At 36.9% G+C, this 15,246-nt stretch overlaps 1 protein-coding gene across 30 annotated transcripts in view; it reads right to left on the bottom strand.

The window, feature by feature from the left end:
• Positions 1-15,246, bottom strand: part of RIMS2 (regulating synaptic membrane exocytosis 2) — a 446,434-nt gene that overhangs the window by 242,649 nt on the left and 188,539 nt on the right. For all 30 annotated transcript variants that reach the window (XM_068183223.1, XM_068183411.1, XM_068183392.1 and 27 more), the window contains one exon: positions 12,460-13,385. In XM_068183223.1, coding sequence (XP_068039324.1) covers positions 12,460-13,385 — 926 coding nt within the window. The remainder of the gene's footprint in view (positions 1-12,459; positions 13,386-15,246) is intronic.

The following is a 15,246-nucleotide window of genomic DNA, read 5'->3' on the forward strand; positions in this document are numbered from 1 at the left end:
AACTATTAGTAAAAAAGGCAACAACATTAAGTAGATAACACATTTCCATGGTACAAAGTTTGCCACAACCATGTATTTTGTGAACATAACCTACAGCAGTAACACGAAGTATTGGCATTTTCCTAGATGCTTGTTCTCATCTTACACAGGTGCCACAAAGGATTCTTATTTGCACAAGCTTACTGCTTAAAGAAGTCATCTTCTTTCAAGAGGCCAGGGTTGAAAAGCCGCTTATCTCACAGGGTATCTGTACACCAGAAGAGCCTCTGTAGTAACAAGGACATGGACATAGCAGCTCAGCACACACTCATCACGTGAATGTTTACCCAGGGTCTCAGCAGTCAGCACTCTGCAGCTCCAGCTATCAGCACTTTTAACTACTGCCCTCAAAACTAGTTTGCATCTGCCAAGATGAGTCGCAGTCATGCTTTGGGCTGCAGTGCAGACCTGTCTTTAGATAAGATATGTGGTTTCAATTTTAGGAAAATAGGAATACCAGGAGGTTCTCACCTACTCTGCCACCTCTCAAGCTGTCACTTACATCACCTATTATAATTTGCAATTTTGCCTATGGTGTTGCCAGTGTTGCTTGAAAGTCATACTATTATTTACTGCTTAGTGAAAATATGGTCCATTAGGCAGCTGAGTTATCTAACAGCTCTTTGTCACTGGGCACAGCTCTCGCTCTTCTCCATGCTGCTCCCAGCAGTGTGACTCCGCTTTTTGTGCCAGTTCTGGTAAACGTGTGATATGTCATAGTAATTCTTCAGCTTATTAAGGTGAAAGGAATGTGTTCATTTGCTGTAGCAGCTTAGTTTGATATCAGTGTAGTCACCTAAAATGGCTTACTAAAAGTCAGGAAAATGATGGATTTGGTCCAGATCAACAATCATGAGATAGGATGAGGATGAGAGGATGATTTCATTCCAGATGACAATGAGCTTCTGGCTCACCACAGCTTCAACTTATTGAGCCACACTTCAAGACAAAACCTTGTGTTCTCAGTCTCTTGAAGTCAGACACTAGCGCTTGGTGACTTCTCTGCTTTTTATGGAGTCCTTAAATTGGTTCACCCACTCTACTGGCCTGAATTCCCATGAAAACTTAATACATTTACAATGAAATTCATGGGTTTGGAGATACTAATTTTTTCTTGCAATACTACACACACAAATCAAATAACAGAAACCTTCTTCCGCTACCTCTGGTTATGCTGAATTACATCTATGAAGATTTCAACTACTGACCAGCCGTGGCTTTTGTAAAGGTTCATAGTGATTGACTTGAGGCAATGGATTACGTATGTCAGAAAATCAGGAACTTCCAGCCTTCACAAATATACTTTGTTCACTGAAGAAAAAAAAAAGCAGCCCTTTAAATTGTGCTAGGATATTAGTCTGAAGTTCAAGCCTAATTCTGATGACCTTCCTCAGTCAGAAGCTTTCAAGAACAAATTCAATTTTTTCAATAAATCAATAGCCTAGCTTTAAAAAAATAGTGGCTTTGTAATACTCTTTTTTAAAGAGTTTTAAAATTGTGTGATTAAAACAGAACATGAAGACTTTTTAAAGGAACTAATCTTTTAGAAACTTTCAGTATGAACAGATTTTCAGAACTAAACTTAGAAAAAAAATTAAAACCAAACAATAATTTGCAGAAATGGTAAAATTATTAGAAATTATAAAATCCAATGTAATACTGCATACATTCACTTCCTAGGAGTAGTAAGAAATGTAGGATCTAAACATATTTCATAGTGCATCACAAGCTCAGCCTCTCCATGTTATAGATGTATACAGAAAATGGCCTATAAATAGGCAAAACAGGAAATAGTTATGGAGGTTTGTGATGAAAACTTTTATTTTATTCTATTTAGATTATATAACTAATGCCCATATATTTATATTTTCCAAGTAAACAGATTATATAACTAGGAACCTAAAAGATATTCATAATCTAAATGTTCAGAAAGGCAGAAAGTATAAACACAGGAACTATTTCTTACAGAATATTTCTCTAGTACATTTTCATAAGAATTGGTGCTTTCAATCTGATCTAAACCTCAGTGTGTGACACAGGTGTTTTTTATGCACATATTCATTCAGTTCATCTGCCTTTATACATTCCAAAAGAATATCTTAACAGAGAATATAATGTTGCATGAATACAGGCTATTTGGTTCACTTTTCTATTGAAACAGATGAGACATAAACCAGAAGCTCTAATACCACACACTTCTTTCACAATCTACTTCTCTATGCTCATAAATGCTGTGCAAACGTTCCTTGGAAACAACTTACTTAATCAGTGAGGTGAAATGGAGAAATCAGATGGACCTGACTCCCACAGCACTTTTGACAATTTAGCAAGTTGATTAACTGAAATAAACTCTTTTAAAAGTATCTTCAAGTCTGAAAGCCTGTTAAGTGCTGCAGCATGATCAAGCAAATCATTGCCTAAACTACATGGCTTCAAAAAAGAGAGAAGGGTAAAAAAATCTATAGAAGAGAAAAATTGAAAATTCAGTAAAGGGAAGAAGAACTACTGAGTAATGTAAAGACTTTGATGGGTTATATGAAGAAGGACCAGGCTGCAGTGTAAGTAATGGCAATCTTGTTGGGGTAACTCAGTGACATTTCTGAGAGATATTTCTCCATTTTCCCCTTTCTCTTTTATTATGTAATGGTTCTGTAAACATGTGACAATGCTCAACCTGGTTCAGGACTACTTAGGACCAAAAGTCTGCAGACCTGCTTTGTCCTCAATACAGCTGAATATTATAGGATGCCACTATTTTAGTGGGAAAGTATAATATATTTTGTGTGAAATATTTTCTCAAGTAAATTAGAAATTAATTTTTTTTTAATCCTTTCACATTTCAAAGCCATGGACTTTATGGCAATAAAAGTTATGATTTACGGCCAAGAAAAAGCAATGGGGGCTAAACATTCTTGTTTTCTTTGTGCAATAGTCTTTACCCTTACCATGAAAAAAAAGACTACTTCACTAGAAAAGGTAAAAGTATCATTATATGTTAGCATAAAACTTCACTCTTAAGAGAGATGTAGATACTTTGTATTCCAAGGCAAAATAAATTTCTCAACACAACTTTATAACAAAACCACTGAGCACTAATTTCATAGACTGTAATGACCCAATTCTCTTCAAACTTTTATCTAATATTTTCTTAATTATCATAAATATCATTATCATTACATTGCTTTTTTTTTTTTCTATCATCCCCCTAAAATCAGTGGACCATCACAGGAGAAATGCATTAATAATTTTTTGATATTACTGACAGACATCAAAAACTTTAAGACAGATTTATAGGATTTTAAATATACTTTCAAGAGAATATTATTATTGGAAAAAGTTAGCTAGAATTTTCAATTTAGCTAGAAATAGGGTGAAATTGCATTCCTAAATCAATAATCAGATTCCTAGGTAGATTGCCTGATTTTTGAGGCACTCATCATTCAGCACCTGCTGAGGCTCTGGCTGAGAAGGGTTTCTGTAGGACTGTCCTTGTGACCGCCCAAAGTGTCTGCTCACCCCTCACACTTGTGCCAGTGCCTTCCTCCCAGGACCAGCTTCACTGTTATACAGCAGCTCCTGAACTGCTACAGCTGAAATTACAGCCAGAGAGAGAAGGACACAGAAATTAGTGCCACTTTGCCCAGACTCTTCATAACAAATATTTCTTCCTGGTGCCCAGATTGTGAATTGCAATGGATGAGACTTGGATGGAGTGAGAACTGTGAGAAGATGGAAAGAACATGCTCTCCTCTGACAAGCATATGCTTCCAGGTCTCACCCTCAACAATACTCAGTTTAATCTCAAGCAGTTTCTGTGAATAACTCCAGGTCTTGAATGACACATTTTGGGAGCTTGGGACAACAGGGCTAAAGGACAGAACATCTTCGGATAAGTTCTCACATGAATGACATATGTACGTTCCATTCTGCTTATTTCCCCTTCACTTTGGTTTCTCTATTTCTTCCATATTGATTATCCTATCCCTAGTGAAATACACATAAAAATAAAAACAGAACAAGAAAGACATGTTTTTACAGAAAATGAAAAAAAAAAAACCTACCCAAACCATACAATTGAGAAAATACTACCAACTAAATAATAATTTTTTCATTAATTAAATTTATTTGACAGTGACCCATTTAGTTTCTGATAGTTAACTGAAGAAGTAACACAATTAACTGCAAAATCAATTTAAATATATCATAGGAAACTACTAATGTAATCTAAAATGACACTGAGTCTAATCTGTGACAGATAAATTTGTTTAGTTTTATTAGAAGAACAATGATTTCATCAAAGTATGAAGAAAATTATAATTTGAATAACAAACACTTCATGTATTCTGGAGAAAGTACATGTGGTTTTTTTTCTTTTTGTGTTGTCATTAATTCTGTTTGCTGGGACTCCTCTGTAAAAAAGACTAAAAAATCACAGTATTTACATAAATATTCAGAAAACTTCAAAAGAAAAACTCCATGATGTTTTTTTGTTCTAGCATGGTATTGTAAAGGACTGAAATGTTTTACACAGAATCCAGCTGTTCTTCATTTTGTCTTATCTGTGCCAAATCTGTATTAATTATTAGCACTTAGCCCTGATGCAAGATTTGGTTATCAAATAAAAATCTCAAACTTAGTTAAACTGTAACTGTAGTTTGAAATAAGTGGAGCAGATTGAATAAGATAAGAATTACCTACATTGGAAGCCTTGCATTTCATAGGATGACACCCTTTCCAGCCATGTTTGTACAAAAATTTCTTTCATCACTGTTAAGAAGCTAATGGATATTTACTGATTTTATTCAACAGATATTCCTCCTGCCAAGATGGTAAAGGATAGTGAAAAATTATCTTGGAATGATAATTCAAGTTTCTTTTGTTTTCTATTTAAATTTGGAAAAGATAAAAAAAGGGTGCAGAGAAAGAAAAAATGTTTTGAAGATACTTATAATATTGGTCACTCATCTAATTTGGTGGCCTACAGTTTCAACTGAAAAATAACAATCTTTAGCTTCAGAATAGAAAATTTTCACAAATTCCTGGGGAAATTACATATTGCAGTTAGTGTTAAAAAGGTAAACTAAAGCTGGGTTCCAATGATCCATAAGTTAAAAATATTAAAAACCATGTTGTTTTGTTAATAATAAACTTAATCTCACATTAAACCATAGATAACTACAACAAATACACTAAAATACTTTAGTACTAACTCATAGTTCTTGTGTTGCATCATCTCAGAAGATTATTAATCTTTTGCAACATTTCCCCTGCAGCCACAGTTCCAGCCAAGTCACAGAGTAAAAGGAAACATGATGAAAGAATTACAGTTTTAATTATTCCTGTACATTTGAATACAGAAGGTTCAGATTGCAATTTAGGCAAGGTTTTAAACAATAAAATTTAATATTAGATATTTTTGTTTGAATTTAGGTGCTAGGAAATTATTCATGTTCATTTACCTATGGTAAAATATTCTGTATGCTTTGATTACAATATGAAAATATTTCTTCTTCCTGACTTCAGGAAATCCCTGTCTCTCCTCAAATTCTGAGAATGCAGAAGTTACACACATCTTTTCAGCATGTATTTTAATATCTTAGAGGACAACCATCATTTTATAAGGAAGCTTCTAATGTTAATATTTGCCAACTTTTTGCCTAGTTAAGAGCTACCCCACAAAAGTTTCCTGGCTTGATGCAGAGTGTACCTGCCTGAACGCTTCTGCCAGCAAGAGTGATAATAAAGATGTGAATACGCAGCCAAGAATAGGGAAAAGGCAGGCTTTTTAAATGAGAGATGTTTTGTCTTTTGCCAATATTTTAAATTACTGCAAATTTAAAATATGTTGCAGTAGAGTCCTCTAAATGCTGCAAAAGATCACATCTTTATCATATCTTCTAAGGAACTTGGAAGTGTGTAAGTAGGACAAGGTTTAGCAAAACTTTTTTGTAATATTCTCTACAATTAGAAATTTCTGTAACTTTTAGCATTATAGTTCTATTCTCATCTATACATCTGTGAAAAAATATTTTTCTATAAAAACTATCCCAGGCAATACTAACATTTTAAAGTAGTTAGGTACTTCTTAGTCAATGTTGTAAGAATTACTTTCAAAGCAGTGACTTCTTTTTGCTTAAAAATAGAGAAAAGTGTAATATTTCTTATCTCTCAATATGTCTTATATTTGCACAAAAAAAAAGAGGCAGTTCATAGGAGTAAGCTTAAAAATTGGAATTATAGAGTTCTGAATTTCCAGCCAAACTATATATTTAAGTTACATTTATCTAATATAAGAGGTAGAGGTGTCTATAAAAAGAAAAATTATTTAATTACAAAAACAAAACACAATCTCCTAAACTGCAATATTAAGTGAAATAATAAAAGGAAAATTTTTCACTCTCTGAAATCTGTTTTAATAAAACATGCCAAATATTTCAACATTTTAAATAAGGAATCATTCTTCTTTTGATGATTTAAAATTTGTACTTTGAGATATTTCTATACTGAAACTGTGTGAAAATTCAAGTCTTTTCATTCAACTGCTGCAGCTCAGTCCTGAAATTTTGCCTTCTAGTATAATTTGTTCCAGAGAAGTTAGACTTTCAGGAACTCTCTAACCTGAATGAAACAAATTTTAGAAACAATGACCTCGTTCTGATCTAATTTAGCTCAGTGTAACTTTGAAGCCAAAGTTGTTGAAGATGTATGAAGCTGGCACAAGCAGGATTGAAATCAGGTCCCTTATCTCCCTGAATTTAAAAGTGAGAGCTCTCTGAGGAATCCCACTTCCTTGGCATCTCTGCTCATGTAAAACATGCACTGTTCTTGCAGTAGCACTTAGGAAATGTGCTTTCTGCTTCTCACACTATGAGCTACCATAATTTTTCTAACTTGTGACAAGCATATTGTTTTCAAATAGACCTAATTCTCCATCAAACACTAAACTGGATGTCTATCAGATTGGTTTCAAATCTGCAATAAACAAGTAGGTCCTGGAAGCTGTTCCAGACATGAAGATATTTTAACTTCTATCACGAAAAAGGGCAGTTCTTCACAAGTTTGCAAATGACCACAACACAGCCAGTGCAAGGTTATATATTTATGTTTTCAGTGTGCTTAGTGACAAAGAACAGTGTATTGTCACCTGCTCCTGCAAGCACACATTTCTGCTCACACAGCCTGCGGTCTGCAGCTTCCAATCAACAACACGGGGATGTTTAATGTTTTAAGATTGCTTGAGTCTATTCACATGTTTTGTTAGTGGGTTGGTGAACAGCTGGCTGAATATGAGCTGGCAGCATGCCTGGGTCACTAAGAAGGCCAGTCACATCCTGGCTGGTATCAGCAATATTGTGGCCAGCAGGACCAGGGCAATGATCATCCTCTGGTACTCAGCACTGGTGAGGCTGCACCTTAAATACTGGCTTTGACTTTGGGCCCCTCACTACAAGACAGACATGGAAGTGCTGGAGCAAGTCCAGAGAAGGGTAACAAAGCTGGTGAAGAGTCTGGAGCACAAGTCCTATGAGGAGAGAGCTGGGGATGTTAAGCCTGGAGAAAAGGAGGCTCAGGGGAGACCTTATGGCCCTCTACAACTACCTGAGAGGAGTTGCAGCCACGTGGGTGTGGGACTCTTCTCCAAAGTAACAAGCAACAGAAAGGAGAGGAAATGGCCTCATGGTGTGGCAGGGGAAATTTAGACTGGATATAAGGAAAAAAATTCTTCACTGAAAGGGTTATCAAACACTAGATAGGAACAGGAAACTAGAAAAAACTAGAACAGGAACAGGCTGCCCAGGGGACTAATTGATTCACCACTCCTGGAGGTAATTAAAAGGCATGAATATGACCCTGGTTTAGTGGTGAAATTGTCACTCTTAAATTAACAGTAGGACTTTATCCCAAAGATCTCTTCCAACCTAAAGGTTTCTATCTTTCTATGCATATGAGTATCTTTGATAATAAAAACTAACTAGCTATCATGTTTTAGTAAAATAAGAGTGAAAGCAAACACTAAATTTAAGAACTGACAAAACACAAACACATTTGGCTTTCCCACCACAGATTCCACCCACATTAGATGTCAGCCACCATTTGTGCAACACATACCTCTCACAGGGTGCTCTGAAAAGTGAGGGGAGCATGGTGTGCGTGTATGCCTGAACTGTTTACCGTCACTGGAGAATCTACTATGTCCTACTTTATATTTAGAACAAATTAGGGCAATATTTAAAACTATCACACACCTAGATTTCCTTGAATGAATTATCTTCTTCCATGTAGAGATTGTCTCTTGCTGAATCCATAGAATTTGAGATTTGTAAATTCTTGTAGGGCTTTTAAGACCCTCAAGTGTTTGGGGACGGTGCAGACAGAACCCCAGCTTCTGTGCAGGTCCCCTCTCTCATGCCTGTGATCTGAGTGGGGGTAAAACAACCTCAGGGATCACAAGGTTTCCTTAGTCTCTTCAGATTGGTCCTTTGGCAGACTGCAGGTGTGACAATATTGCCATAAGAAACACATGAACAGTGGTACTGTTTGATTTTGTAAATTTATCTGTAAAACCTGTGGACACACAGAATTAGCCAGTAGAACTCTGCTTCACATCTGCTTCATGCTGGCTAACAAATTATAGGAGCCCTTTCAAACCTCCCCTTAAGGCCTACTCCTTAGAATTGCACTGAGAAACATCTAACTGAACATGAAGGTAAAAAAGTGCTCTAACTGTCCCTCACAATAGAAAACACTTACATTGGACAATCAATGTAGAAAGGTTGGCCTAACTTGCACACGACAAAATACAGCTTTATATGGACCTCTGAAGGTGACATAGTTGACTCTGCTACAATACCATCACAAAAAACTGTTCTCTTTTTATAAGCCACATTTCTCAGAACCTTCAAACTGCACCATGTAAACTGAGATGGTTTTGAGAAAGAATTAGTGATTTGAACATTTATAGTATAGAACATTAAGTGATGGAGGAGTGATTTTACAGCCATTTAAAATTTACAATTTCATAAAAACATTGGCATTTCAAGAATTGTTTTTCTCTAACATTTTAAGTAATTTTGATCTGTCATACTTAGGGAAAATATCAATATACCTAATTATAGGCAACTTCTTTTTTTTCCTCCCCAAAGTGTATGTCCTAAGACAGGCAGGAGGTCCTGTCATGGAGATATAGCTTTGGACTGTCTGCTACACTGATCTCAAGGCTTGCATTAAGTGTTGTAAATTGAGACATCTTGGCAGTTACAGAAGCCTGGTATTCACAGCAAGAGTGAAGAAGTGTCTGTTACATAATGTGGAAAAAATATTGTGACTTTCAGAGAATTTTGAATAACACAATAAGAAAGAATTGTTCATCCTATTCACAGAAAAAGGCAGAGGCCATCTGTTAAACTGGTGCTCGTTTATGTCACTAAAGAGACTTTCAATGTCTGTGAAGACTTGCACAAAATTCCCTCTGAAAAATATGTCGAATTCTGGCCCAACCTAATTTTCAGGTAAATACATTTGTAATCTCAGCTATGTCCATTTAACACTGTTCTCATGCTCTCATGTTCTCATGTGTTGTTTCCCGAGCTTCTAAAGAATGAACTCACCTGTCAGTGTCAGCTCCTGACCATGGTTTTAGCTAATCTCACCCCACCAAACACCATCCCAGCCCTTCATGTCAATGCTGCCAGGTCCACATTCCTTGCTCAGGAGTCCCAGTCCCTCTTTGCAAAAAATGCCACTCCAGTGGTTAAAGAGCAGGGGAGAAGTAGGAGGGCCTGAGGAATTATTTGTGTATGTGACCAGGGCTGCTGAGGCTGGCACAGCTGGCTCTGGTTCCAGTTGCAGGTGTTACTGCTGGAATGACTTCTTGTGCCATGCATGGTCACTTCCCCCAGCCCAGGACCCCCAGCACAGGCTGGGAGCAGATACATTCAAAGCAGTCACATGCTTCTCCAGTTCAAGCAGTTGCTCTTCTCTTTTATGAAAAACCAAGGTTATTCTCCACATCAGTTCCAGCTGCAGGCCACCACTATGCCACTTTGACACAGTTACACCCTGTATGTCATGACAAAGTGCTTACACTAATTCAATCAAGATTAACAAAGCATAGTATGGAGCATTTTTTTTTCTCCTGCAAAATCTTTGCAAGCTTTTAAAATTAATTTTTATAACAAATATCTAGCTTCATTCACTCCCTCAGAAATCAGGGCAGACATGACATTGTCATTATTATGAACTATTGTTATCAATAAGAATGTTTTCTTTGACACTAAAAATGCAGAATTATTTAAGTGAAAGCTGTTAAGTTTTGTAAGATCATTATTATGACAGAGAATCTAGAATTGTAGAGCATGTTTTAAACTCCCATCTGAAAGGAGAAGGCCCAATATGTAGACCAGACCCACTTCTTGTCAGAGTCTGGTGCATCCCTGAGACCCAGCTGTGAAGGGAAAGATTCCTATCCTGGAAAGGCCCTCAGCCGTTATGGATTTTTCAGGAGGGCAGCAAAGTGGCAATAAGAAGTCCAAGGGCAATCAAAGAGAGACATCAGGGTTTTAGGGTGACAGGTTAAGGAATCAGGAGTACAAGTGGACTTCTCTATTCTCCCAGTTGCAGGAAATGAGGAGGGAAGAGAGGAAGATCCAGCAGATCAGTACTTGACTCTGAGTCAAGTATATATATATATATATATATCCAGCAGAACTTTGTGGGTTTTTGATCATGTTTACAGTTTACATGACACTAGGCCTGCTGATGACAAATGGGGTCACCTGTCTCAGAAGGGGAAAAGATTTTTCTCAGGCATTAGCAGGGTTTATGGAGCAACCTTCAAACTAGGTCTGAAGGGGAAAGGCATGAAACCAGACATATTACAGATAAACTAGGCAGCACTCTTCCAGTGTCTGAGAAACATTGTACTACTGGGGTCCTTCATTCTGCTGTCTCCATGGCGGTAGGGGATAGAGAGCCATACAGCAGCAGACACAAGGGTTATTGATGTGTTAGAAGCCATGGAAGTGCTAAATTAGTGATAATCAATCTTGTAGATCTTTTCCAACCTATATGATTCTGTGCTTTTATAATCCTAAATGTATATGCTTTGTGTGTTATGTGTACAAAAATATATTGTCTATACTATCTTGCATACTACATTCCCTACATTCAGTTGCCTTAAATAAACATTTTGTTCCTACTTTCCCTGTATCGATTGTTCCTATTTTCCTCAAGGTTGCTTCTAAGAACAAAATCATGAACACCATAAAGTTGGTACAAGTTTTTTCTACTCATCAGGAAGACTAAGGGGGTCAAGGTTTCAGAACAGTTGTTTCACATAAGTACATGCAACTGTCTACTTTGACCTGGTGAAATTTCCTTCCATTCTACACTATCTTGCTCCTTACTTATCAGACCATGGTTGTGGATATTGATATATGAAAATTCAGAGTTATTTCACCTACTCAAGTTAATTACTTGCTTCAGAACCAATTTGATAGCATTATTATTATTATTATTAATAATAATAATCCACAACAGCAATCCACAACAGCAGATAACCACTCAGGGGAAGTAATAAAGGTTCACTGGTATAAGAATAATAACCCTGAAAAAAGCTTAAAACAACATACATGAAGGTAAGCGAACTAATAATATTCATTTGATTGAGTTTAAATTCATGGTCTCCAACACTTTCATATTTAATTAGAAATTATCCTTTTATAGGTTGAGAAGTAATTTCAATCAATCTTAGTTTTCTTTCTGACTTGGAGTAAGTCCAAAACTATTTCTAAAAAGCACTAAAACCAAAAAATCATCATAGCACCACAAGAAAAAGAAACCTCCATTGGTGTAAACCTCATCAGTCATTTTAAATTTGTCTCAAAACTTCAGTGGGTTAACTTTATACACACAGGTTATTTTGCAGATCAGACATTCTTTAACGTGCAGCAGACAGCATGAAACTGGCATAAGGGCTGTATCATGTGCTCCAGTTAATTCAACAAAAACGCGGTCATGCGCCCACACTTGATCCAGATCAAATATGCACTCATTGTGTTCCAGGAGCACTCAAATCTGGTATTAAAGGACATGAAACCGTGGCCTTATATGACAGCCCAGCTTTAGATATTTTGCAGATTTCACTGATAGGCTTTTCAGTAGGCATGTTTTTTCCTTTAACTTATTCAAGTACTTATAGGAGCTGTGATGTTCTTTTCCACATAAATCGCCAAATTTAAGTAAATGAAACACAAAATCAGAAAAAAATATCTCAATTCCCATCACAACAAAGCTGAGTCATCTGTGAAGGGCTGTAGATGTGTGGTTTCAATCAAATTAAATAGCTAAAATAAATTTCCAAAATAATAGAAACCAAATCAAATTTATATAGCGAAACAATCAAAAAATTAGAAATCTTACCTTTTTCACTAACACTTTCACTTTCAATCTCTACATCATCGCAACTTGTATATTCTGGAGTGGATGCCAGTTCTTCTTCTGAGCTACTTAATGAAACCTGGCGCATTTTACCTCCTTTTTTTGTTTTATGGGGCTTTGGTGGTGGAGGTCTAACAGATTCAGACTGGTCCGAGCTGAGTGAATCATTCCGTAACATGGTCTCCATCTTTTCACGTTTTGTTTTCCGTACAGCAGAACTGGGATCCAAATGGTGCTGTTTCCTTAAAGAATCAGAGCGCCTCATGTCTGGTCTTTCCAGAGGAATTGGACTCCTCCTAGGTGTAGGAGGGCTATGATTTGTGGTCCTCTGACGATTGGGACTTGGTCCCTGAGCCTCTCGAGTTCTTTCCATAGAGTATGAACGTTGATTTTCCATGGCGGCCCTGCGCTCAGACACTGATCTTTGTCTTGATGGCCGTTCCATCCTGAGCATGGACATCCGAGAATCTTCCAACTCAGTATTTGCCAGTGAGACATCGCTATGTCTGCGTTCATGACGTGCGCGGGACACTTCAGCGTGGATACGCATTTGCTCCTCATAAGGCTGCGGCTTGACTGGATAACGAGCCAAATTAGGATCACTCCGATATCGTGCCTGGTATTCCTCTTCCCTCCTTTGCCTTTCATACTCTTCCCTGCTTTGTGCATCTTCTTCTTCTACCGGATACTCCTTGGAACGCCTGCGGCTCCTTCTGTTGGAATCTCTATAATCACCCAGTTCAGGTTCTTCGTATAACTGGGGCCCACGCTGTGACCGCCTATCTGAATAATCTGATGGCGACCTGGGCATCGCACTGTCTGATGTAGCATACTGTGAATATTCGTCTCTCTCGTCCCTTTGGTCGTATCTTCTGCTCTGTTCTCTTGATATTGAAGGGCTTCTTTTCCTAAATAATCATGGCAAGAAAGCAGAAAGAGAATTCTGTCAATATTTTATGTAGACCAAATATACAGTTAATGCTAGTTAAAAGATAAAATGACCATCTGATGGAAAAAAATCCGTTCATTGCATTTTTTGTGAATGTGCTCTCACATTTTCTGTACTAAATTAAAGAAAGGATATCATGCTATAAATCTGATTATGGTGCACACTTTGAATAAAAAACAGCTTTGAAGGAAAAATGCTAATATGACTTTATAAAATATAGAATACAAATACTTAGGCTACTTTGTAGTCATGACTGCTTTACAAGTACCGAAATTTTATTATCCTTTGTAATCATTTACAGCAATATAAATTGATCATATACTTCTGTTTCATAGAGTTTCATATACTCTGTTTCATGTACTCTGATTCATAGAGTTTTATAATCACGATGGAAATTAGGGCTAGAAGGATTATTCAGTTAGTTTACTCTTTTAGCAGCTGTTATTGCTCAAAAACACACATTTCAGCTCCCACAAAACTATAATTTGTACCAAGGACAGAAAACAGATGAAGATTCAATGGCAGCACTTTTCTAAATCAGATGACATCAGACATCCTGAACTCAGAAAACAAACCACTTTTTCATGTTGTGAAGGGAAGGAGTTTCAAAGCACCGCCTGAGTTGAAAAACAATCCTTCCCACCCTATAGGGATGGTAGCAGTATTAGTCCAAGCATTTGAGCAAGACAAATATCAGAATGGAGTTCCTGTGCCATATAAAGCATTGACTGACTGATGTCATTTACACCATCTAACTATAGGCAGCTACTGAGGCTTCAGAGGAAACCTTCTTTCCTGACACTGACAAATGAAGCATGTGATTCATTTATATGTAATATTTTCATAAAGGGTGTGTCTGGAACACATAATGAATGCTATGTTTTCTGTTTGACACAACATTGTTTGCTGCATAATTAGAAGAGATCAGTTAAATAGAAAAAAAAACAAACTGGATCTTTAAATCTTGTGTTTATCAGTCCTTACAGGGTAATAAGCATGTAAAATGCTACTTTCCAGACATATCCTGATTCATGCTTGGCTTTTCACCCTACATGGATCTGAAGAAGTTACCTGCAGAAAACTTGAGTAGAGATTCCAGATAAAATAGACTGAGAGGCAGGCTTCTCTGGGATAATGTAGATCAACTCAAATTTTAAGCAATAAAAATACAAAGGAGAAACGATTTCTGCGTTATTGGTCCTTTCTTCTTATATTTAGTTCTACCTTTATAATTAAGATCCCTTTTAAAATATTTTCTACACTCACAAAATGACAACTGATTCTGAAGGGCAGCCTTGCAGACAGCAGCCAGGAGATCCTGCCTAGTGTTTAGAAGGACAGGAAAAAAGACGAGCAAATACTAAGCTCTGGTTTTGTCACAGCTGTCCTAGAAGAAGAAAGAAAACACTTCAACTTAGTGGAGGGGAGAAGGAGAAAGAGGTTCTCCTCGGTGCCCAGGAAACTATAAAGGGCTCTGTCTATCTGATAGGAGAGAAAACATTTTTTTCACAGCCAGGAAGGAAATGCAGTCTCTGGTCAACAAGGAAAAACAACAGCTGTCAGTGCAGAGTGTGTGTGGCCTGTCGGGTGACTGGCAAACTGGCATCCTGTACTGTTTTAGGTTCCATACAGAATTACTAAATTGTGCTTGAAAGATTTGGACCCAGTATTGCCTTGTAAATAGCAAAGTACTTTAGCTTTGCAATGACATCTACAAATGAGAAAACTAATTCAATCTTGAAAAAATTAAACTCTTCATGTGAAGCTTGACAAGTTCTATAAGCATCATGTAGATGCCAATTTGCTGATGGTGAAGGTAA

Source organism: Anomalospiza imberbis, chromosome 1 (assembly GCF_031753505.1).
Source record: "Anomalospiza imberbis isolate Cuckoo-Finch-1a 21T00152 chromosome 1, ASM3175350v1, whole genome shotgun sequence".
Taxonomy (NCBI): Eukaryota; Metazoa; Chordata; class Aves; order Passeriformes; family Viduidae; genus Anomalospiza; species Anomalospiza imberbis.